Source organism: Chanodichthys erythropterus, chromosome 14 (assembly GCF_024489055.1).
Source record: "Chanodichthys erythropterus isolate Z2021 chromosome 14, ASM2448905v1, whole genome shotgun sequence".
Taxonomy (NCBI): Eukaryota; Metazoa; Chordata; class Actinopteri; order Cypriniformes; family Xenocyprididae; genus Chanodichthys; species Chanodichthys erythropterus.
The window spans coordinates 20,546,442-20,572,336 of record NC_090234.1 but is presented as its reverse complement, the minus strand read 5'-3'; the positions used below and the strand labels follow the sequence as shown (position 1 = coordinate 20,572,336).

At 40.2% G+C, this 25,895-nt stretch overlaps 1 protein-coding gene across 21 annotated transcripts in view; it reads right to left on the bottom strand.

Annotated features, from left to right (window-relative positions):
• Nucleotides 1–266: 266 nt before the first annotated feature.
• ttn.2 (titin, tandem duplicate 2) overlaps nt 267–25,895 on the bottom strand; it is a 164,711-nt gene continuing 139,082 nt past the window's right edge. For all 21 annotated transcript variants that reach the window (XM_067409284.1, XM_067409291.1, XM_067409299.1 and 18 more), the window contains 33 exons: nt 25,489–25,785; nt 24,780–25,367; nt 24,385–24,687; nt 23,666–24,250; nt 23,156–23,455; nt 22,765–23,067; nt 22,350–22,655; nt 20,486–22,252; nt 20,058–20,351; nt 19,159–19,437; nt 18,772–19,071; nt 16,613–18,679; nt 16,198–16,500; nt 15,797–16,102; nt 15,399–15,689; nt 15,011–15,310; nt 14,601–14,906; nt 14,210–14,512; nt 13,636–13,917; nt 12,935–13,528; nt 12,528–12,818; nt 12,128–12,427; nt 11,733–12,035; nt 11,333–11,635; nt 10,613–11,197; nt 10,199–10,504; nt 9,794–10,093; nt 9,125–9,700; nt 8,713–9,018; nt 7,975–8,568; nt 2,087–7,819; nt 1,698–1,994; nt 267–1,593 (listed from right to left, as the gene is read on the bottom strand). In XM_067409284.1, the coding sequence (XP_067265385.1) occupies nt 1,295–1,593; nt 1,698–1,994; nt 2,087–7,819; nt 7,975–8,568; nt 8,713–9,018; nt 9,125–9,700; nt 9,794–10,093; nt 10,199–10,504; nt 10,613–11,197; nt 11,333–11,635; nt 11,733–12,035; nt 12,128–12,427; nt 12,528–12,818; nt 12,935–13,528; nt 13,636–13,917; nt 14,210–14,512; nt 14,601–14,906; nt 15,011–15,310; nt 15,399–15,689; nt 15,797–16,102; nt 16,198–16,500; nt 16,613–18,679; nt 18,772–19,071; nt 19,159–19,437; nt 20,058–20,351; nt 20,486–22,252; nt 22,350–22,655; nt 22,765–23,067; nt 23,156–23,455; nt 23,666–24,250; nt 24,385–24,687; nt 24,780–25,367; nt 25,489–25,785 (20,267 nt within the window). In that variant the 3' untranslated portion in view covers nt 267–1,294. The remainder of the gene's footprint in view (nt 1,594–1,697; nt 1,995–2,086; nt 7,820–7,974; nt 8,569–8,712; nt 9,019–9,124; nt 9,701–9,793; nt 10,094–10,198; nt 10,505–10,612; nt 11,198–11,332; nt 11,636–11,732; nt 12,036–12,127; nt 12,428–12,527; nt 12,819–12,934; nt 13,529–13,635; nt 13,918–14,209; nt 14,513–14,600; nt 14,907–15,010; nt 15,311–15,398; nt 15,690–15,796; nt 16,103–16,197; nt 16,501–16,612; nt 18,680–18,771; nt 19,072–19,158; nt 19,438–20,057; nt 20,352–20,485; nt 22,253–22,349; nt 22,656–22,764; nt 23,068–23,155; nt 23,456–23,665; nt 24,251–24,384; nt 24,688–24,779; nt 25,368–25,488; nt 25,786–25,895) is intronic.

Below are 25,895 nucleotides of genomic sequence, written 5' to 3'. Positions count from 1 at the left end.
ACTATAGTATAACAGTTATAGTCATAAATCCATAGTCACTGTGGCGAAGTGGACTGTGCACATTCACTTGTTTGAGTCTGATTGAGTCATGTCGAATATAATCCTATTCTGGCTCTTTTAACACTCCATTCCTGTCTATGCTCCGCTTTCCTATAAAATAAAGACAAACAGCCTAAAAATAATAAAAGTATGAATAAATCATTGTACCAGAATTAAATGAGACGCATCAAAACCACTGAACAAAGACAAGAACACAAAACTTAGTGCTGAGAACATGCTTTATTGAATCATTAATACTCAAGGAGGTTGCATATATAGATAATTCTACAATTCTACATAAAATCAAACCAAAGTGCAGGGCAATTAGATACTAAACTGTCTCTCTCCCATTGCACAGCAGGTGGTGTTGCTGCGGCACACTTTCTTGATGTTTGCCCAACAACTGACAAGGTGAATTCTAAAGCTAACACACAAACACGCAATGCTTCAAAGCAATCCTCCAAGAGGAGGCTCTGCTTCTGCAAGGAAGTACAAGATATACTTTCATTATTGGCCAGGAGATGTTAAATTTTAAAGTTTTTTCAAGCAGTCCCTTGCCAGAAACAGAGCACATTAAACATTTTTGCTCATAAAGTGCAGGCCGCTCGCACCTTGAGCATGTCATTAAAATGGTGGTATGACATAGTCAGTCAGAACACAAGGCCTAGTCGCCCTGCTTACATGAGGGTAAAATGCAAACAGCACTCAAGGCCTTATGTTCAAGTAACAATGCATAAGAGTATGGTTAAAATATCACTGCACGTGTAAACATGCAGGCATAACTTAGTCTCTCAGATTTAGTGTAACGTCAACAGGGAGCCTCTCTACCTGTTGAGGCAATCTTAAGACTTCAACTTATTGTTGAGGCACAGAGTTTAGTTTCAGGTTTATCAGGGTATTCGTTCCATGTGAAACTTTCTCCTGATAAACATTTAGTTCCATTTGTTTCAGTTAATATTGTTATAAATAACAATTCATACATTTTCCATAACCGTTAAATTCGGCTATATACATTATGTACATGTCACAGAAAATTGGATCAAAAATCCTAAGTCATAATTATCCAATATGGCACATTTTATAATACTTTAGACTTTAGTCTAGATTGGCATAAATTAATGTCATGTTTGATATAAAAATAGTTTATATTTACAGGAACAGATATCCAGGTAACTTATCAAGATTTTTTTTTCATTTCATTTAAAAAATACAAAGTCGCTTAATGAAGAAAGGGGTGGGGGTATAAATTATGGCTTTACTTTGATCGAATACTGATGGTAACAGTTGCCATGTCAGATCCATGCTCATTGGAAAGTTTGAGTGTGTATGCCCCAGCATCACTCTCTTTCACACCAGTGATGATTAGTGTGGTCAGGTCTTCTGTGGTGTCAATATGGAACCTGCTACTTTCTTCCTCACCAGGCAGTTTCTTTCCACCACGCGACCACTCAATATGAGGTGCTGGCTCTCCAGAGAAAGCACAGGCCACCGTTAGAACCTTTCCAGTTTCAATGCTGATATCTTCAGGAAGAGCTTCAATTCTTGGAGCCAAGCCTATGAAATATATTATAATTGATTTGAAATGATATTCATCCATATTATAACAATATTTTTAAAAATTCTTATGCATATTTGTTATTAGTCAAACTTGTCCTTACCTTGAGCACTGTGGAGGGCTGCTCTAACTGAGGATTCTTCAACATGTGAATGACTTGACATTATACTGCTTGAGCTCATTGCATATACTGACTCTGATGTCATAGAGGACATGCTAGACATTGACATAGTTTCAAATTTCATCTCAGCCATTGAAGCACTGCTGAAGGATGCCTCTTGCATTGTGCTCTCCATGTGGATGGATTTTGAAGCAAAACTTTCATGCATGCTACTAACAGCAGCACTTTCCTTCTTGAGAATCATTTCACTTCCCCCATGTATTTGGGAAGATACAGATTCTGGAAAATAAGAAAATAAAACATTGGCGTTGAGAAGACTGGGCATCAAAACTAAATGGAGAATTTAACAATTTATGGGAAAGTAAATTTACCTTGAACAGCCTTATGTGTAGCCACAAATGCAGTTACTTTTGTGTAGATTGCTTGAAACACTTGACCAAGAAAAGAGTATGATGTTCTTGACACTGCTCCTCCTTCACTTATGATTTCACAGGAGTATTCCCCTTGGTCACTCTCAGAAACGTCAGATATATAGAGACAGCATGTTCCATCTGCAGATGAATGAATCTGGTAGTGACTACTTTGGTTGAGTTTTCTGTTGTCCTTGTACCATACAACTTCTCTTACTGAGCTCTCAGCAACAAAGACCATCTTAACTTTGTCTTCATAAGCTTCAGCTTTGAGTTGCTGAATGATCTTCAGTGGTGCTTCCTTTGATGGGGTTGGAGATTTCACTGTAAGTGGAGATTTAACTCTTTTAGGTGATGTGATTGGCTCAGGAGATTTGACTGTTGGTGGGGATTTAACTCTCTGAGGTTCAGGAGACTTAAGTCCTGTAGGGGATTTAACTCTCAGAGGGGAGGCAACTGGCTCAGGTGACTTAACAAGAGGTGGAGATTTTACCCTGGGAGGTGAAGCTATTGGTTCGGGGGACTTCAGAGCAGTTGGAGACTTTACTCTTTGAGGGGTGGTTGGTTCAGGAGACTTCACTCTGAATGGGGATTTGATACCCTCAGGAGATTTAACACCAGTGGGTTCTGGTGATTTAATTTGGGGTTCCGGAGACTTTACTGAGGGCTCTGGAGATTTAACTGATGGTACAGGGGATTTCACTAAAGGTTCTGGAGACTTTACTGATGGCTCTGGGGATTTCACTAAAGGTTCTGGAGACTTTACTGATGGCACTGGGGATTTCACAGAGGGCTCTGGAGACTTTACTGATGGCACTGGGGATTTCACAGAGGGCTCTGGAGACTTTACTGATGGCACTGGCGATGCGACTGATGGCTCTGGAGATTTTACTGATGGCACTGGAGATGTCACTGAGGGTTCTGGTGACTTCACTTGTGTAGTTGTAACTTCCTCTTTAAGTACTGGTTTGTGAATAGTCAATGTAAACCTTGCCTCTTGCTTTCCTTCTGAATTTTCTACAACTACAGTATAGCTGCCTTCATCTGAAAACTCAACTGATGAAATTTCAAATGTAGACTTATACTGTGTTGTAGACACATGGATACGGTGTGAAGTGACAATTGTTCTTCCCTCATGCATCCATGTGACACTTGGTGCTGGTTCTCCATCAATATCACAGACAAATCGTGCAGAGTCACCCTCAGATACAGTCAGAGACTGTGGTTTTGTAAGTATTTTGGCTGAAAGAGTAGCTTTAACTTTCCTTACTGATACTTCAGCAGATGTTGTTTCTGATTCTTTTATCTTTGATTCAGATGACACACGTTTTTCAGATGTATGCATTTCAGAGGATGAATATGAAGCTGATGATAGGTATTCAGTGGATGCATATCTAATTGGAGATGATGCAAGCTTCTGAGATTCATACTTTTCAAAGGCAGAAACTTCACGTCTCTCAGTTAGTTTTGTTTTGGATTCTTTGATCTCCAAATGAGTTCTTGAGGCAGAGGAAGCTCTGATTGTTGTTGAATGATAATAATCAGTTTTTGTTATATCAGGTACAAATGGTGTCGGAGCCTCTTCATCTCGACGTCTTGAAGAGTATGTAGTAAATGCTCCACCTGAAACATCAAGAGTTCCATAGTCTGATGCCTCTCCCTTTGAATTTGTGCAGACGACACGGTATGTGCCACTGTCCTCTGCCTGACAGTCATTAATTTGGAGAGACAGGACTCCACTCATATTTGTGAACTGGTATTTGCCACTCTCCTGTATTTGTTGTCCATTATGGAACCACTGGATATCAGCATCTGGTTTTGACTGAACATTCAAAGTGAATTTAGTGTTTTGACCACATGGTACACGATGAGAACGCATTCTTACAGTGATACGTGGAACATGGTCAAGACTAAAGGGTTGCTGAGTCACAACCTGGTACTTGCGCTCAGATTTGAGAGCTGCTTTTCTTGCTTCATATCTAGACATGATGTCAAATCTTGCAGACCTTTCAAATCTAGAAGAGGATCTGGAAGATCTTCTCTCAGGGGATACAGGACTTGGTGATCGAGGACGTGTCCTCTCAGGGGTGGGTGATCTTCTTTCAACAAATTCAACTTCAGCCTCTTTTGAGATGTGTGCACGAGGTTGTCTGATGAGTTCAGAGACAGGACGCATCAGTTCAATGTATGTTGGAGACAAGGATCTCCTCCTTCTCAAGAAATGTGAAATGGGAGGAGGAGAGCCTAGAGCTTGCTCAGTTGTTGTTACATGTCTGGTCTCTTCTACACGTCTCACTTCAGCTTTGTGAACATGTTTTGGTGAGGCACGACGCAGTGCAGACAGCTCAAAGCGTACGGGGCTTCCACTGGGTGGGGAGGCAGAGAAGCCAAGTTCTAGTTCTTCTTCAAGCTCTTGCCTTTCTTTTTCAGTTCTCTTCAATTTCATATAGTCCTCAGCCTCAAGGAGCTCCTCATCTGAAAGATCTCCCAGTGAACGTCTTCTCAGTCTGAATGATGCCTCAGATTCAGGGGATGGTGATCGCCTTGCTGGCCGAACAGTCTCTAAATCGTCTAGCGTAAGTTTTGGAATGCGCCACTTTGGTCTGTACTGATCAGTTATTCTAGGCAGTGGCATGACATAAAATTGCTCCCATCTGGAAAGACGAATACGCCTCTGTCTCTTCTGAACAATTCTTTCCATTTTCTCAGGTATCTCATACTGGTCACGCAGTTTCTTGTACCATTTCATGTCAGATAATGGCACAAAGTGTTTGATCAAGTTATCTTCACCAAGAACAGTTGGATCATGTGCACGAGCTTCAGGGATTTCGTAAGGCATGCGTATCTTCTTCTCTTCTTCTTTTATTTTCTTTATTTCTTGATCCTCTTTATCAGAGATGTCAAACTCTCCCTGCACATTCTTGGTGCTCACAGCAGGTTTATATAATTCAGCAGCTTCCTTCAAAGCCTCCTGTGCTACAGGATTAAGTGTAACAACCTCTGCAGTTGAGAACTCTTGTGCCATTTTCAGTGTCTTTTCTATTTGGTTCCTAACATATATGTGTCTCTCTTCCTCACTCTTGAACTCCCTCCTTGTATATGTCAGGCGTTCAACTTTGAGAGTAGCTTGGCAACTTGCTGATCCAGCTGTATTTGTTGCAGTGACTCTGTATGTGCCTGAATCCTCAATGAGGGTTTCTCTGATATGTAGAACATGATAGTCTACGTCCTCTTGAACAACTTCAACTTGTGGTCTGAACTCAAGAGGTTTGCCATTTTTCTCCCATTTCAGAGTTGGTGCTGGTGTTCCTGATACTCTCAAGTCAAAGCGAACGCTTTGCCCCTCAACACACTCAATATTGGCTAAGAGACGTTTGAACATGGGTCTCATAGTGTCCTCAGCAACAATGTGGGGTGTCACAGTGAGACGTGCCTTGCAACTGTCCTCACCAAACTTGTTGTTTGCTACAACAGTGTATTCAGCATCATCACTAAGGTCAACATTGTGTATCATGAGTTGATAAAGACCCTTGTCACTTGTGAATGTGTATTTTTTAGGATCTGGTTTGATTCTGTGCCCGGCCTTTAACCATGTAACACTTGGCTCTGGATGGACTGTTATGGTTACACCAAAGCGCACATCTTCACCAATGTATGCTGCACGGTTGTATAACGGCAAAGTAAACTCTGGTGGCCTCTGCAAAATTTTGGTTTTGTCAATTCTACGCCTTGGTTTCTTGAGTGAGCGTCCCAAATAGTATTCACGGTAGGACCTAACAGTCTCAACAAACAACTCAGCATAAGCATTGTCCTCCCTGTCTTCACTGACAATCTTGCATCTATATAATCCATCATCACATTCTTCAATGTCTTTAACATAGATGCTAGCAACTCCATTAGCATAACTGATTTCATATTTGTGGCTTGCAATCAGTTTGCGGGACCCAAAGTACCAGGTCACTTCAGTGTTTCTGTCATAGTTCTCGATGCAGCACACAAACCTGACATGTCCTCCCTCTTCGGCAGATCCATGCATGACAGGACCCGCTCTAAAGCCTTGTTCAGGATGTCCAACTTTCACTCTACCAATGGAAACATTTTTCTGGTTTCTGTAGCCACCACCGTAGGCAACCCGTGCTGCTGAAACAACAGTGCTCCATTCTCTTTTCACCAGGGATTGGTAATATCTTCTGTGTCTTAAAGTCTTGATGACCTTTGAACTAATATGTTCCAATTTCATCTTGAGCCAAGGGTGCTCCAAAGCTTCAGAGGCTGTCATACGTAGCTTGCAGTCTTTAGTCAGCAGTCTGTCGACAAAGTCCATACCCTCAATGCTGGTCTCCTTAAAGGCTTCACTATCAAACAAATACTCTGCATTTGAAATGTGCTCAACCATTTTCTGGTGTGATTCAGCAGCAAATGGATTAAGTCCACTAAGGAGGACATATGCAAGAACACCTACGGACCACATGTCAGTGGCAGTGGTTACAAAATCACTGTTGTGGATTTCAGGTGCACAGTACTCAGGGGCAGTGAACTGAATCCTGATGTTTTCTCCAGGTGTAAGCAACCTAGCTTGACCCATTTCAATGATCTTGATTGTATTGCTCTTCCTTGTGGAATAAACAATGTTATCAGGTCTGATATCAAAATGACAATAGTTGTGACTATGCAGGAATTTCAAGGCTCCACACACTTGTCTCATATACCGAACAATTTCTTGCTCTGTGAGGTCAAAGCTTGTACCAAGACGCTCAAAGATGTCCATACCAGACATGAATTCATAGATCAGGACATATTCTTCCAGGCTATCAAAGGATTCATGAAGGTACAGAATGTTTTTATGTCTTGCAATATTGAGTGTCTCAATTTCTCTTGCAACCAGCTCTCTATCAGCACCTTTAACTTTGATAAATTTAGCCAAGAATGTCTTCTTGGAGCTAATTTCAATACAGCGATGGACAATGCCAAACTGTCCATTGCGTGCAAGTTCCTCAGAGATTGTGTACAGAGATGGCACATGCTTGACTTTTGAATGTGGTGCCTCTTCCTTTGTAACCTCTCTTGTTTCATCTACTTCTTCATCATAGTTTCGAATTGCTAACTTGTCTTCTTTTGTAGTCACAGGATCTGTTGGCGCAGATGGATCACTCAAGCCAAATTGGTTTTCTGCAATCACACGGAACTGGTACTTTGTTTTTCCAAAGAGACTCATCACGGTGTATTGGGGCTCAGATGTCTGAGCAACACGTATCCATCTGTCTCCAGAGGTAGGGCACTTTTCTATGATGTAATTGATAATTTCACTTCCACCATCATTTCCAGGACTCCAAATGAGGGTGAGAGTATCTCTGCTAATATCACTGACTTTAACATCCTTTGGTGGATCAGGGACATCAGCAACATCAAGTTCAACTGTCTGCTTATCTACACCAAATCGATTTTTGGCACAAATGATGTAGTAGCCAGAATCCTTCCTTTGTACTCCCTTTTGGAACACCAGGGAGGTGAATGATCTTGTGAGAATGACTTGATGATAAGCTGTATTATTAATTATCTCTTGTCCCTTTTGCCATGTGACTACAGGATCAGGTTTTCCACTAATTGGAATCTTGATTGTAACAACTTCTCCACGAATGGCATGAACAGCTCCCATGCCTTGGAGATACAATGGCAAGTGAATCTTGGCAGGAACTAGAAAATAAAAATTACAAAAAAACAATCAAACTTAATATGTAATAATACATTCTAAGCAGTCCTGCAGTATGATAAAAGTATAAAGAAGATGGTTGTAGAACATTACTCAGGTTGAATAAAAACTCAAAAAACCAGCCATTATAAATACTTACCCTCAACCTCTAGGTTCATACTTGTGGAGATTGATCCAAGCTGGTTAGTAGCTCTAATTTGGTAAACAGCTGCATCATTCTCATCAGCATTGCTGATAACAAGTTGGAAATAACCTCCCTTGAATTCTTGGATTTTTATTTTCTCTCCATCAGGCAAAATTTCTTTGCCGTTCTTGTACCATTTAACCACTGGCTTAGGATGTCCGATAACCTTTGTGACAAATGTGGCATTTGCCTTGTATTTGACGCACATGTCCCTCAATTCTTCCTTGAAGAATGGGGCACGGAGAGCTGCATCTGATTTTGGAATGACTGGTTCAGAAATCTCACTCCAGTCACTCTCTCCACCAATATTTTCACATTTGACACGGAATTCATATTCAAAACCTTCAAGGAGGCCTTTAACAGTGTAAGATGTCTCACGGATTTCTTCTGTAGTAACTGCAATCCATTTGTTCTGTTTCTTCTCTCTTTTTTCAAGGTAATAGTTTTTAATTTTGGCACCTCCATCACTGGTTGGTGGTTTCCAAGAAACAACACATGAATCCTTTGTTACTGAAGAAACAAATGGCTGTTGTGGGATTCCAGGTTTCTCTGTTTTAAAAATAAAGAGGAATACATTTAATGGATTTGACGATGTATTCTTTTGTTTTTCATGCTAATGTATTTTTTTTTTTTATTTAAAAAGAATAACATTTTTAGTCTACTATTTAAAGAGCAGCTATCCATGAAACTTACCGAATGGACTCTTGATAATGACAACAGATGGTATCTCAAGAGATTCACTAATGCCATACTGATTCTGTGCAGAAACCCGGAAGTAATATCCAGCACTCTCAATGAGGTTTGGAACACGACATGTGGTTCCTGGGATAGCTGATGACACAAGATGCCATTGCTCTCCCTCTTTGGCTTCACGTTTCTCTACAATGTAATTTGTTATCAGTGATCCACCATCATCCTTAGGTGGTTTCCAGCTAATGATCACAGAACTCTTCAAGAGAGCATCAACAACGATTGGTCCTTCAGGCATGAGAGGTTTATCTGTAAAGACAGGGAGAGTATTTTTTACATTTGCAAACATATTTTCATGCAAACAAGTCTACTACGATTTTAATATTTATCTGATTAAAAATTAACCTTAATTTACCTTGGATTTCAACACGAAGCACAGTGTCCACTGTGCCATATTTGTTGCTCATTTGGACCTTATATCTTCCAGCATTTGTCTTACGCTGGACATTTCTGATAACTAAGTGAGTGTAGCTTTCTGTGTTTTCAATGATTACATTCTCAGATGGATTGAGAGGCTTCTTGCCATAGAACCACATGATTTGTGGAATAGGGCGTCCAATATAGACGACATGGAGACGTAGGCTTGTTCCACAACCAGCATAGTATTTCTCCTTCAATGGGAACCCAGGATGGAATTGAGGTGCTGCCTGCAATAGGAGCTTGCCACTGGTCTCAGTTTCACCTGCCTCATTGATGGCTCTGCATGTGTACATGCCCTCATCTTCTTGTTCATCTGTTGATACTGTTAGAGAGTGGTTTCTGCCATCAGAGCTCATCTTGTATTTTCGGCTCTGGATCAACTCCTTTCCATATCTATACCACTTGATTTCAGGAAGAGGTCTTCCAATAATTTGGCATGTCAATGTTCCAGATTCTCCTAGTTTAGTGGTAGTATCTTTGATTTCCTCTTTCAGGCATGGAGCCTCTCCAACTAGAGGATCAATTAAACACGTTAGTCACGTTGCATACTTTGTAAATGTTTATTTCAGAAAAAGAAAATATAAATAACATTTCATTAACTTACCACTCAGTTTGGTTTTAATGCCCATTGCTGTTCTTCTTGGTCTACTCAGTCCAGTTTCATTTTCTGCAAATATTCTGAACTCGTACTCTGTTGCTTCCATGAGTCCACCCATGGTAAACTGTCTGTCCTTTGAACGCTCTTTGTTGCATTTCTTCCAGGCACTTTCACCTGCTTGCCTGTATTCAATCCAGTACCCAAGGATTTCTTTTCCACCATCAGATTCAGGACGCAACCAGTGAATGGTTATGCAGTCCTTGGCTATAGAGATGATGTCAATCTCACCGGGTTGGCCTGGTTTATCTGTTGAACACAGAGAATAGATCAAGGATGTGAAAATACTTGTAAATAGTTTTTATTTAGGCAAATTGATAACTTCTTTGGAAGGGAGAGAGGAGGGTTACGTACCAAATGGATCTTTGCATACAACTGACTCAGATACAGGTCCAGGCTCACTTTGACCAATATCATTTTGAGCAATCACACGGAACTGGTACTCTGCGTCAGGGATGAGACCAGTGAGAGTATACATTGTTGTCGTGATATGTGTCTTGTTATGACGCACCCACTTCTCAGTGGAAATCTCTCTTCTCTCAACATAGTATCCAGTGACACGAGATCCACCATCATCCTTGGGTCTTGACCAGGACAGGCCAATTGTGGTCTTTGTAACATCCATGATTTCTGGAGGGAAACTAGGAGGTTCTGGTGGACCTTTATGCAAAATGACCAAAACAATAAAATAATTATTGTGATTTACAACAATTTAAAAGTGGTTATTAAGAAAGTTATGTTAAAAGAAGCAATGATAAAAATGCTTACATAGAGGAGTCTTTGGTGTAACAGATTCATCAGATTTGAGGGATTTGCTTATACCAAACTGGTTCTCTGCTGTAATCTTGAAGTGATATTCAACATTTTCTTTCAGTCCTTTGACCACAAGTGATGTATCAACTACACGTGAGTCCACAGTGTACCAAGCTGCTTTAGGGACCTCTCGTCTCTCCACAATGTAACCAAAGATATCAGAGCCACCATCATCTGAGGGCGGTCTCCAGCTCACTCTGACTGAACGTGCCTGAATATCATCAAATTCAAGAGGACCCTCGGGTGGATCTGGGCGTCCAATAACTTTAACCTTAATATAGACTGCCTTCTTTCCACATTTGTTTTCCAACACAAGGTCATAGGTGCCAGTGTCATCTCTGTGGGCCTCCTTGATCACAAGCTCAGTACGTTCTTCACTGGTTGCAATCATAGCTCTGTGAGAAATGTCACGACCTTCCTTTGTCCACTTGCATGTTGGGAAGGGTTTGCCCTTGATGGGCACAGATAGTCTAATGACCCCTCCTTGTCTGACAACGTAGCCTTCCTGGTAGATTTTATCCAGCTCATAATCAGGATAATCTAAAAAAAGGAAAATATAGTTCTTACATAACAAAAACACACTGCCATATACAGAATAATACAGTTTGTATGTGTATATATATATATATTTATAATAACATATTCTAATTCTCATTGTTAGGTATTTCATCTTACCAAGCATTTCTGTAACTTTGACCACTCCTGGAATCTCAGCTGGTTCTCCAGCTCCACCAGCATTACATGCCAACACACGGAACTTGTATTCAGCTCCCTGGGGCATATGTGTCAAAGTGTATTCACAAATCTTTGTTGGTGTTGTGTTGCATTTTGTCCATTCAACCTGGTCAACCTTCTGCATCTCAATCAGATAACCAGTTATAGCAGCACCTCCCTCTTCCTCTGGAGGAGACCAGGCAAGTGAAACTGATGTTCTTGTGGTATCTGTGACTCTTGGATTCAGTGGAATACCAGGAGGCTCTGTTTAAGAGTAAAGTTGAACACACTGGTCATGTTTGGTCTACTGACAACTGATTTATTACATTTTTACAAGCTTGGGTTGTTCCTTTGTACATACCGATAGGATCCATTGCAATAGTTGGTTTAGAGTTTGCACTTGGTTTTCCAGTGCCTCTAGAGTTGATAGCTGTGACTCTATACTCATATTCAAGATTTTCAATAAGTCCTGTGGCTCTGTATCTTGTCATGGTCACTGGATTCTTATTGATGCGAAGCCATCTGTCAGATCCAGCCTCCTTGCGCTCAATAATGTAGCCAGCAATAGTAGAACCACCATTATCCTCGGGTGGTGTCCAAGTAATTGTCATGCCATCATGAGACACATCAAGTATTTCCGGTGTGCTTGGTGCTCCAGGTACAGCTAGAAAAAAGATATGAGACAAATTTAATACTTTCATTTTTAAATAACTTAAATATAAATAAAAATCATCTGAAGTAGAAAAAAAAACATACTTTTGACACTCTTGCATTCAACAACTTCAGATTGCAAGAACCCGCCAATACCAAAACGATTTGTTGCAGCCACACGGAATACATATTCAGTTCCTTCCACAAGTCTTGTAAATTTGAACATGGGTCTTGTGACAGATTCGGACACAGGCATCCATCCAGGTCGATGTGCATCACGCTGCTCAACAACATAGCCACTGACATTTGCACCTCCATCTTTCTGTGGTGGTTCCCAGCTGCAGGTCACAGATGTGGCATCAACCTCATCAATTTTCATAGGCCCGACAGGTACTCCAGGTTTATCTAGGAAAGAAATACATTTGGTCAATTAAAAAAAAAAAAACACTTCAAAATGTAGCTGTAGACCTGAAAAATCTGTAAGGAAAAGTAAAATGTTCCTTACCAAGAATGATAACTTTGATGACCTCAGTTGCTGTTCCAGCGACATTCTTCACTTCAAGAGTATAGTCACCAGTATCATCAATTGTGGTTTCACGGACTGTCAGTTTGGTGAATTTAGCAGTTGTCTCAATTTTGATGCGGTCAAGTGTGTCCTTCATCTTGGCTCCACCAAAGAACCATGAACAGACTGGTACGGGTCTTCCTTTAATGGGAATGTTAAGCACAATTGGCTTACCAGCTGGCACATTGACAATCTTTTGTGGGATGCCAGTCAAGTCAATCTTCGGCATGACTGTAATGAGAATAGAAATAACAATAATTAAACTTTCAAACAAACAACAAATAATATGAAAATTATTTTTTGACTGCTTTCCTCATTTTATTTTGCAGTTTTTAATGGTATCTTACCTCTCTGTTCTTGTATTGTAACAGGTGTCATGAGATCTCTGGGCTCACTGACACCTCTGCTATTTTCAGCTCTGATTCTGAAGAGATATTGCTCATTTTCATTCAGTGAGACAATTGTGTGCTGCAGCACAGATGATTTCACATTAGCAACATTCATCCAGCGGTCACTTCCAGATTTGCAGGCTTCAATGACATAGCTAGAAAGTCTGCTGCCACCATCGTGAAGTGGTTTTTCCCATCCAAGTAGGACAGTTGACTTTGTGGTATCAATGACATATAGATCTTGAGGAACAGATGGAACTTCACAAACCAGTACTGCATCCGTAATTTCACAAGGTTCTCCAATACCATATATGTTCTCAGGCAATACTCTAAAGAAGTATTGTGTTCCTTCTTCCAGTCCAGTGATTCTGTATAATGTCTTCTTGCATTCTGTTGTCACGGTTTTGTAAGATTTCATTGAAGCTTCACGCTTCTCAATTATGTAGTTGTTGATGGGAGCACCTCCATCAATAGTAGGCACATCCCATGTGATTACAACAGACTCTTTTGTGTAATCTTTAACCTTTACTGCAGCACATGGTCCAGGAGTATCTACAAAATTTTTTAAACGGTTTTAAGCGATGTTGCTTAAGTTACAAAAGGTTATTTAATTTAAGTAAATGCACAATATTTATTATTAATTGCATAAATTTACTCACCATAAATCTTTACAAGAATGGTTACTACTTTCTTGCCAGATGGATTCTCTGCCTCAATTGTGTATTTTCCAGCATCATAACGATGTACCTTCTCCACTATTAAAGTTGTAGTGTTTTCTGTGGTATCTATGAATCCACGGGATTGTAGGTCAATTCCAGGCTTTCTCCAGGCAACAACTGGCGCAGGTCTTCCAGTTGTAGTTACATGAAGACGTAAAGTGTTGCCAGCTCTGATGCAAACAGTCTTCTTCAGTTCATCAGGTAGTTCAATATCTGGAATTTCTGATAGAAATAAAAAATGTCATGCAGTAATTCCACATTTAAAAAAAAGGCTTTTAGGAGCAGAAATTAGCTTGACCATCAGTGACGTGCACAGGGGTGGGGGAGATTTGAGTCCCTGCCCCTTTAATTGATAATATTAAAATACCCTTACAGTCATATTGCAGTGCCCCCCGGAACATGGTTTTAAATGAGGGGGCTCCTGCCCCAGCGGAGGTCTGTGCACGCCACTGTTGATCATTATTAACCATGTAGATCTTAAAAAAAAAAAAAAAAAAAAAAAAAAAAAAATTACCAACTCTTTCTGAAGGTGAAGCCTCAATACTGCCTTCACTGAATTCTCCAGTACCCATAGCATTGACTGCAGCCACTCTGAAGCTGTACTTTTTGTTACTTGCTAGACCAGTAACTGTGTACTGATTACTGCTCAAGATCTTCTGGGTGGCTCTGTACCATTGCTCTGTTCCCTCCTCCAGAATCTCAACAATATAGCCTGTGACATCAGATCCGCCATCATACATCGGTCGTGTCCATGTCATACTAATACTGTGTTTTGTGGTGTCTGTAATACGGGGAACTGATGGTGGAGCTGGGGTATCTGTAAAATGAGATGGCAAGTTAGGCATGTTACTATTTTTCTATGCATTTAATCATTTTTCTAGGCCATGCAGGTCAGTGTTACTCACATGTTGGGTCTCTACAGTGAGCGTACTGAGATGCATCACTTGGAATGCTGGTGCCAGCTGCATTGACAGCTGCAACTCGGAATTGATAATCGCTACCCTCAAGGAGACCAGTGATCTTGAGACGTGTATCATAAATAGTGTAGGTTTTGTTCACTCTTGTCCATCTGACACTGCTCTTCTCACGTTTATCCACAATGTAGTTTTTGATTTCACTTCCACCATCACTCTCTGGCTTCAACCACTCAATAATGACATGTTCTTTTCCAATAGCAGTAATATCTGGAGCTCCAGGAGGTGTTGGAACAGCTATATTGTAAATAACAAACTAATGTTAATATTTTATCCTTGGTCCTGTGGATAAACCTTAATTAATGGAAACATTAATACATCACAATTGTAATTAAACTTACTGTATGCATTTCTTGCAATAACTGGTTCAGACTCCAGGGGCACACCAGGCCCATACTTATTTACACCTCTGACACGGAAAATGTACTCATTGTTCTTGATCAGTTTTGTGCTGACACAAGACAGAGTCTTGCATTCATTTTCCATGATTACCCAGTTAAGTCTGCTGGTCTCACGTCTTTCAACAATATAATGAGAGACATGATCTCCACCATCCTCCAGAGGAATCTTCCAGGAAACTGTACATTTCTCCTCTGTGACTCTGCTGATTGTTATTGTTCCCTCAGGTGGACCAGGTGTATCTTAAATATAAAAAAGTTTCTCATGAAATATACAGGGAATTAATTGGATTTTTTAGTATTGATACTGTGTGATTTATTATGTTCTTACCAAGTACTTTAACATTGACAGCAGCTGTTTTGATTCCACTTGCATTCTTCACAGTAAGAATGTATTTTCCAGTATCATTTCTATCACATGATTTAATGATTGCCATTGCTCTTGTACTTGTGTATGTCAGTGAGTATTTCTCTCCAAGATCCAGCTCTTTGTCACCCTTGGCCCAATAGACCTTAGGCTCTGGTTTTCCACCAACAGCAGCATCAAGAACAAGGTCTGATCCTGCTCTAATAGTGATTGTCTCACCCACAAGTTTGCTGTCAAGCTCAGCCTTTGGTGGTGCTAAAATAAGTAAATAACATGTATTAATACATATTCATAACAGTATACAGTATATGTGTGTTTCTATACATACTGTAAGCATGCATGAATTAAGGAAACCATCTTACTATATTCATCTTTGCATGTGATAAGTCCTGTCGATTCAGATGGCATACTGTGGACTCCAGCACCATTTCTGGCAATAACACGGAATTCATACTCCTCTCCCTCATGAAGTGATGTAATAGTAAAGAAGTTTTCTGTGATTGTAGTGTAGTTGCACTTTAACCAACGAGTTTCTTCATCATCACTGGGTGCCCTACGTTCAACCACATATCCAACAATCTTGCTGCCACCATCATTGAATGGTATAGACCATCTAATAGACACTGAGGTCTTGGTAACATCGTAAACCTCTGGTTTGCCAGGTGGATCTGAAAATACAGACAAAAACATGTGATAAATATTAAGCCATGAATAAAACAACATATAAATGATAGTAGAAAGTAACAAAAAGAAAAAAACTTACCAACTGGATTTAGAGCCAGTACTGGCCTTGATGGTTCACTTGCTTTACTCAAACCAGCAATGTTCATTGCATATACTCTGAACTGATACTCCAGGCCCTCAATAAGGTTGGAGACCTTGTAGTGACACTCAAGGCAAGGAATCTTGTTCTCCCTCACCCACAGAATGGTATTACGCTCCTTTTTCTCAATCCAGTATCCAGTTACTTGGCTTCCACCATCATGATATGGCACATCCCAGCGGATAGAAATTGCATTAGCAGACACTGAAACTACATCTGGGCGAGTTGGTGGGCTTGGTGAAACTGAAAACAAAAATGTAACAGTTATCAGACTGAAGACAACAAAAATAAATACTGCACCGTTTATGTTTCATTTCAGCAATGGATAAAGTTATATACAATACTAAATACTTACTGAATGGATGCTCAGCAACAATAGCTTGAGATTCAATAGACTTGCTAACTCCAAACTTGTTCTCAGCAGACACTCTGAAAGTGTACTCCATGTACTTGGTGAGATGAGTTACTTTGATGGTTGTCCGTTTTACACTTGAATTCACAACCTGCCATGTGGTGGCACCAGACTCACGTTTCTCAACAATATAATTGGTTATGTCTGTTCCACCATCATCTGTAGGTTCTTCCCAAGTCAGTACACAGGATTCTGATGATATTCCTGAAACCTGAACAGGTCCGGTTGGTGGGCATGGTCTACCAACAATATTGACGGTGACAGTGAATGTCTTTGATCCAGCTGCATTTTCAAGCGTGAGATAATACTTTCCACTGTCACCTCTCCTGGCATCCTTAACCAGTAGAGTGGTTCTGTCTTTAGAAATCTTAATTGACACTCTGTCTGTTTCTTTGAGTTTCATTTCTTCAAGTTTCCATGTTACCTTGGGGGCTGGTCTGCCACTGATTGGAATATCAATGGCAAATGAATTTCCAGTTTTACAAATGATGAGCTGTTTATCTATGCCACTGAGATCTGCTGTTGGCTCAATACGTGGCTCCTTTATGATGACAGAGGCTAGTGCATCTCGTGGGTGACTAATGCCAGCATCATTCTGAGCCTTGACACGGAACTCGTATTCTGTGTTCTCAACCAAGCCTTCAAGAACCATTTTCAAAGATTTAGTTTGACCACCTACAACCCAGTGATCAGAGCCCTTCTTTCTAGTCTCAACAATGTATCCAGTAATACGGCTTCCACCATCATGCTCAGGCTTCATCCATACTAAGCTGGCTGTTGAGGATGTAGTATCAATGATATCCAGTCGCTTAGGTGGTGCAGGCTCTTCTGTGGCTATAATAGGCTCTGTCATTTCAAATGGCTCACCTTTGCCATACTGATTTTCAGCAATAACCCTGAAGAAGTATGCTACGCCAATATCAAGGTTGGTCACTCTCAGGATTTGACGTGTGCACTTTTCACTGACCTCTTGCCAACTCAATCGACTTGCCTCTCGCTTCTCAACAATGTAATGATGAACACGTGCACCTCCATCATTGGATGGTGCATCCCACATGAGTGTCAGAGCACCTCTTGTCACATCCTTGAATGAGAGAGGTCCTGGTGGTCCAGGAGTGTCCAACACTTTGACTGTTAATGTAATGGCTTTACGACCACTGTTGTTTTCAAGAGAGAGTGTATACTTGCCAGCATCATACCTGGTGCAATTTTCAATTGTCAAGGTGCTGAATGTGTCTGTGGTATTAATATCCACCATTATGCCAAGATCTCCATCTGCCTTTGTCCATGTGGCAAGTGGGGCTGGCTTTCCACGGAATGGAATATGTAGTGTGACTGTTCCGCCGTTCTTCACAATATGTGTCTGCTTGAAGTTTGCATCTATATCAATTTCTGGTGAAGTCAGTCTATCAACAGTTTGTACAACATTAGGAGTCTCAGAGAATTCTCCCTTGCCAGCACCATTGATTGCACAAACACGGAATTTATACTCTTCACCAGGTTCTAACTCTGTTACTTTGTAATGTGTATGGATGCAAGTCTGATTGTTGACTCTGTGCCATTCCTCAAGGCTTGCCTTGCACATCTCAATAATGTAACCAATGATTTCCATACCACCATCAAACACTGGTTTGGTCCATTCCAAGGTAACAGATGTCTTAGTGGAATCAATGACCTTCACTACAGTTGGTGCACTGGGTGCACTTGTCGGTTCCCTGCACTTGAACAATCTGGATGTACCACTTGCAGGTCCAATTCCAGCACCATTTTCAGCCATAACACGGAATTCATATTCATTTCCTTCTGTGAGGTTTGTTACTCTGTGCCTTATTTCAGTTATTGGTCTCTTTGCAGAAACCTTCACCCATCTTAAGCTCTTCTTCTCTCGTCTTTCAAGAATGTATTGCTTAATCTCATTTCCACCGTCATGTCTTGGTCTTGTCCAGCATAGAGTGATACTGTTTCCTGTTACATGAGTGCAGTCTGGTGTTCCAGGAGCATCTGGTACCGCTGTTAGATATCAAAAAGTAATGTGTTAAAGTCGAGAATAACCAGTACTAAATTAGAAAATGACTGGATCAAGAACAACTATTTTTACTTACTGTACTGCATTTGAGCAATGACTGGATCAGACTCTAGTGGCTTGCCCACACCAAATTTATTGACAGCAGATACACGGAACTGATATTCATTGCCTTTAATCAGCTTTGTGGCATTGAAGGAGCAGGCTTCACACTTGGATGTTACAAGTGCCCATGAAATTCTGGAAGTTTCACGCTTCTCAATCACATAATTAGTGATTGGCGCACAGCCATCATTTTCAGGTGGGCTCCACCAAAGAGTTGCTTTCTCTGCAGATATATTTGTGAAGCGAAGTGGGCCTTCAGGTGGTCCAGGAGTATCTGAATGACACACAATGAAAGTAAGCAAAGACCAAATCCAGACCAGCTTTAATAAAACTATAAATCAAAATTTATTTTCGATCATACCTTGTACTCTGACAAGAACATCCACTTTTGTTGTGCCTGAACTGTTCTTGGCCTCAACTGTGTAGATACCACGGTCATTGCGGTCAGCATCTCTGATGAACAGCGAGCTTGATCCAATAACAGTTGTGATGTCAACCAGCATTTTGTCAACTTCCTTTCCATCTTTATACCATGTGACTTGAGGTACAGGACGTCCACGTATACTGCAGCTGAGTTTAATATTTTCTCCTGCCTTGATGGTGAGGGACTTTTCAGCTTCAAACTCAATCTCAGGGATGACTGAAAAAAAAAAAAAAAGATTTTTAATTTTTTAACAAATTTTTATGAATAGCTCCTTTAGCATACATTATTTAGCATACATTTAATGTAGCATACATTATTTAACATACATTTAATTTAGAACATGGCCATCAAAATGAAAATCTAAAGTCAAATTTTATATTTAATTATTCCTAATATTCAAATTTAAAAGGCATAATTTCAGTTGTTATCACACAATAACATGATCACACAGAATACTTTATGATGTTTTATTAATAAAATTCAGGAGGGGGACGTTCAGATAATTAACCTAATTAGCACAAGAGGAGCACATTCAGTTAATCAACTCAATTAATGCTAAGATGTATATATACAGAATTATCTGATCGTTGACAGTTTATCAGCATCCCTCCACCACCCCATCTCCTCACTTCTAGTTCTAACTATTCCTATCACAACTCTGGGAGGAGTACTCTGGGTTCAAGCCAAATTCTGAGCTCGGAGCCCTCCCCCCAGACAGCACACCAAAATACCCATAACCTTTACTCTATCTAATTATATGTGTGAACTCGTGAATTTGCATTTAAAACATGAGATGTAACGGAATGGCATGGAATGATGCCTTTGTAATTACATACCACTTTCATCCTTGGTCATGATGTAGCCAGATGACTGAGAGGGTGGACTAACTGTTCCAACAGCATTCCTGGCAATTACCCTAAATTCAAAGCGATCACCAGCAGCAAGGCCTGTTACTGTAAACTGACATTCGCTAATGTCAATGAAATTGCATCTCAACCAACGTGCTCTTCCTTGACGTCTTTCAACACTGTATGCCACAATTCTACTGCCTCCATCACGTTTTGGTGGTTCCCACTGAAGCGTTACAGAGTCTCTTGTAACATCAATGCAGTTAGGGGTGCCAGGAGGATCTAAAGAAAAAAAAAATTAATTTGGAAGCGAAGAAAATGAGGAATTTTGTAAAAAAGATTAATTCTGTATAAGCATTGACAAAATGCTTACAAAGTTAATACAAAAATGTTACAAAGACAATACTAAGACTTACCAACAGGGGAAATTGCTAGTTTGTGCTTGCTCTGTTCACTGACTGGACTCATGCCGGCATTGTTTTCTGCATAAACTCTGAATGAATACTCCAGACCTTCAATAAGTCCAATGGCTCTGTATTCTCTTCCAGAGATAACATTGGAATTCACTTTCATCCACAATAAGCTGTTCCTATCTTTTTTCTCAAGATGGTATCCAGTGATTGGAGAACCACCATCAAAGCCTGGGGCATCCCACTGAATAGTCATGCCATCACTTGTAACATTGAAAACTACAGGTTTTCCTGGTGGACCTGGTGGCTTATACTGGTGTTGAGCAACCACATCTGAGGAGGTTAGAGGCTCGCTCACTCCATACTTGTTCTCTGCACGTACCCTAAATTGGTATTCAGTACCCTTAACCAAATTTGGTATCTTGAATGTGGTCCTGACCACACTAGAGCAAACCATCTTCCATGCTGCTTGACATGTCTCGCGCTTTTCTACGCTATAGCAGGTGACCTCTCCTCCACCGTCTTCCTGGGGTTCATCCCATGAGATGATAATACTCTGGGCTTTAATTTCATCAAAACGGATTGGGCCTATAGGCTGAGATGGCGGCCCAAGTGTAATCACTTTGATGTCAAAGAAGTTCTTGACAAGTTTGTTATCAAGGACCAATGTGTATTTTCCTGCGTTGTCTTTTCTTGCATTTCTTACAATGAGACTTGCCTTGTTTTCTGTTTGCCTGAAACGAATTTGTTCGCTTTCCTTGAGTGGCACATCATCTTTCATCCACTGAATAGTTGGTTTAGGTTTACCTTTGTAGGGCAAGTCAATATTTACATTTTGTCCAATGCGAACACTTAATTCTGCATTAGGATAGTCGATAAGGTTAGCCTCAGGCGGTATAAGGAAGTCCTTTACAGTGACGGGTCCAATTTGAGAGAAGTCACTGCGACCCTTCTCATTTTTCGCAAAAACTCTAAAGTAAATTTCTGAAAGCTCTTTCAGGTGTGTTACCTCATAGTGGCAACATCTGCATGTACCACCAATGCTCCAAGTTTCTTCTTCCTTTGTCTTCTTCTCAATAATGTACTCAGAAATGTGGCTGCCACCATCATGATCAGGCTTGGTCCATGCCAACGATACAGATGTATTAGTTGAGTCCACCAGTACTAGATCTTTTACAGCACCAGGCATCTCAGTTGCTCTCACAGGCTGTGCAGTTTCACAAGGATCACCAACGCCGTATTCATTTTCAGCAGAAACACGGAAGAAATAGGAAATTTCTTCAGACAGACCATCAACCTTGTATGTTGTATTGGCACATTCATTTGTCACAATGGTGAATGCCTTCATTTTAGCATCCTTCTTTTCAACAATGTAATTTGTGATTGGAGAGCCACCATCAATAAAAGGTGGTTCCCAGCTCAGAGTGAGTTTACCTCGTGTTACATTCTTCACTATCAACCTATTACAAGCAGATGGTGTGTCCAGTACTTTAACAGACACAGTGATGATTTTTGGCTCTCCGACGCCATTTTCAATTTCAAGAAGATATTTGCCAGTATCATCCCTTGTGACCTTTGGAATGATGAGTGTAGTTGAGTATTCTGTGTTTTTGATGGCATATCTTGCATCACCACCAATGTTCTTGTCTCCCTTCCTCCATGTTACATTTGGAGCAGGTCTACCCTTAAGAGGGATTACAATCTCCACATCTCTACCAGCCTTTGCTATGTACTGGGTTGACATTGCCATGTCAAGATCCACATCTGCCTCCTCTGTACATGAAAGAGGAACATATTTGATCAGGTTCACAGTATCATAATGAAACAATTTTAAACAACTTTTATATTGTTTTAGACAGAAAGTACAAACCTAGAATATCTTTGGCTTGCACTGGCTGCATCATCTCAATTGAACGTCCAGTTCCAACGCAATTAACAGCAGAGACACGGAAGAAGTAGTACACTCCAGGTTTCAAGTGAGACACTACAAACTCAGTTGTCCTTACTTCTCCTTTAGAACTTATAGTGATCCATTCTGTCTCATCAGCCATTCTTTGTTCGACAACGTAGCTTGTGATTTCACTGCCACCATCATAGACAGGCTTCACCCATCCAAGGGTAATGGATGTCTTTGTTGAATCAACAACTCTGAGCTTGGTTGGCTCACTTGGTGGATCTAGAATAGCAATTAGTATATATAACAAATTATATTCTAAATATCATGGCATACATTTAATACATATTCTGGAAAATAAATAATAAAAAGAAATCACAAAAAAGCTTACCAATTGGGTCATAAGCTTTGTAGAAGATGGACACATCAGAATATGGGCCTGCTCCAGCTTTGGTGATTGCACAGACACGATACTGATATTCATTTCCTTCTGTGAGGTTGCTGACTTTCTGTCTGGTATCACGAATTGGATCTTTAATAACCTTGAACCACTGTAGACTTTTCTTCTCGCACTTCTCTAAGTAATATCCATCAATATCACTGCCACCATCCAAACTTGGTCTTTCCCATACCACAGTCATTGTTGATCTTGTAATCATAGTGACTTGTGGTTTAGAAGGCTGACTAGGAGGAACTGTTGGGCAAAATGAAGCATTAAATAATATTAGGTCATAACTTTAATAGTAATAATAAAACTATTAGATTAATAAATATCTTCTTACCAAAGGAATTCTGTGCAACTACTGGTCTAGATTCCAAAGGATCTCCAACTCCATATTTGTTAACACCACGGACACGGAATATGTATTCATTGCCCTTAATTAGCCTTGGGACTGTGACAATGCAGTCTTGTAGTTTTTCTGAGATAATGGACCACAAAATTCTGCTTGTTTCACGTTTCTCCACAATATAGTGGGTAACCATTGCACCACCTTCGTCAGCTGGAGGATCCCACATGATAGTCATAGTATCTGCTGTGACTTTCTTGAACTGTATGTCTCCAGCAGGGGGACCTGGTTTGTCTGATGAAAAGGAGCAAAAATTGTGCCAAAAATGCTTAAATGAGGGATATCAGAGTTAATGAATTAAGCCATGCAATAAATTAAATGCATTAAATACAGTTCATTTGTTACTTATTTCCTTAAAAAGTAAAATAACTACATATTAACAAGTAATTAACAAATAACAATTATTATAAATAATGTTAGATATTATGCAAGTTTGTAACATACCTTGGACAAGTACTCTGACAGCAGCATATGCTGAGCCTAAAGAGTTCTTGATCTTAAGTTCATATGTTCCAGTATTCAGACGGGTGGCTTCCTTGACTGAGATGCATGCAGACTCAGTGGTGTTGGAGATAGAAATCTGAGCTCCAGACTCTAGCTCTTTTCCATCTTTGTACCATTCAATTGTTGGTTGAGGTTTAGCAATAATACCAATTTTAAGTTGAACTGTAGCACCTGCTTTGTATTTTACAACATCAAGATATTCTTGAGGAAGTTCAATCTCAGGAGCACCATAAGTGTCCACGCATGTGACTGGTCCAACAGTTGCTGATGGGGTACTAATGGAGCCAACTGCATTCTTAGCCATGACCCGGAATTCATAAGATTCATTCTGAGTCAAGCCTGATATGGTGAACTTTGTGTCAGTAACATTGGTCAAATTAGCTTTTGACCATCTGCCTTTCGGTCCATCTTTCCTTTCAATCAAATATCCAGTAATTTTACTTCCTCCATCATATGAGGGTTTCTGCCAGGCAATGCTAATCGAACTCTTTGTGATATCAGTCACTCTAAGGTTGTCTGGAGATTCTGTGGGACAAAAACAGTGGTAATTAATGTTATTTGTATGTTCCCACTGGATTAAACAATAAGAAAACTATAATTATTAATACTCATGGTTAAGGTATCTAGAACAATTAATTTAAAGGAAACTAAATGCTTACCACAAGCATCAATTGCAAGCACAGGATCTGAGGTCTTGCTAACTGGACCAATACCAGCAGCATTTTCAGCTGCAACCTTGAACTCATAGATCAGACCAGCGTTCACATTTGATACTTTGAAGTGTGTAGCACGGATAACAGTTTTGTTAACTTTCTGCCAAAGAATGCTGTTTCTGTCTTTCATCTGAAGGTGGTATCCAAATACATGGCTTCCACCATCCGAAGATGGCTCCTTCCAGTTAACAGTAATGCTTTCCTTTGTTACAGCTGACATCCATGGTTGTGAAGGTGCCACGGGGAGTGCTGAAACAAAATGGAATAGGTTTTCATAGATGCTTAAAAGGCATACATTTCTATTTACCAATTTGCTGCTTGTAGAGAAGCATTTTACTCACTGTATGGAAGACTGACTGTAACAGTTGGTGAATCAATGTGGTCACTGATGCCAAAGCGATTCTCAGCCCTGATTCTAAACTGGTACTCAATTCCAGTAATCAGCTTCATGATCTTGATTGTGCACCTTGCAACAGCAGATGAGACTTCTATCCAGTTTGCAGTAGTCGTCTCACGTTTGAGAATTATGTAGTTGGTAATTGGGCTACCACCATCATATGTGGGAGGCAACCACTTCAGACTGACACTGTCCTCTGTGACATCATACATTTCAACAGGGCCAACTGGTGGACTTGGTCTGTCAAGGACCACAATATTCACAAAAGACTTTGTGGTCCCAGTGGAGTTGGAGGCTGTGATATCATATCTGCCTGCGTCCAGAGCAACACTCTCACGCAAAAACAAGATAAGGGAGTCGGTTGTCACTTCATAGTTGAATCTCATGGTTGACTTTAGAACCTGTCCATCCTTAGAGAGGGATACTTTTGGTAATGGTCTACCAGTGAGGGGGATCTCAATCTTGAGATTTGAACCTGCTTTAACATAGGCAGTGTTGTGTTGGAAGTCCTTCATGTTAATTTCAGGAGCCTCTGTTGATTAAAGAAATATAATAATGATGTAATAATAAGATTATATAATAATGCAAACTCATATAAAACCAAACATTATGTATGCGTAAAAATTAAATGTCAATAATAATAAATAACTTGCCCATCTGATCTTTTACAAGCACAGGTAAAACCATGTCTTTTGGGTCACTAAGTCCAGCATGGTTTTCGGCCCGAATTCTGAAGTAGTATTCAGCATTCTCTCTCAATCCAGAGACAACAAAGTGAGTTGATTTGGTGGAACCACACTTTATCCACTTTTGTTGTCCTTTTTCAAGAGCCTCAACCAGGTAATTTGTAATTCTGCTACCTCCGTCGTGTTCTGGTTTATGCCATGCTAGTGAGACACTGTCTTTTGTGACTTCAGTGACTCCAAGCTTGGGTGGTGGACTTGGTTTTTCTAAAATTAAAAGTAACATATGAGTATAAGTGACAAAAATATGTATCAAAGTTAAAAAATAATAATCGAACAAATGTGCTACAATGATTATGCTGTAAATGTAATAATTT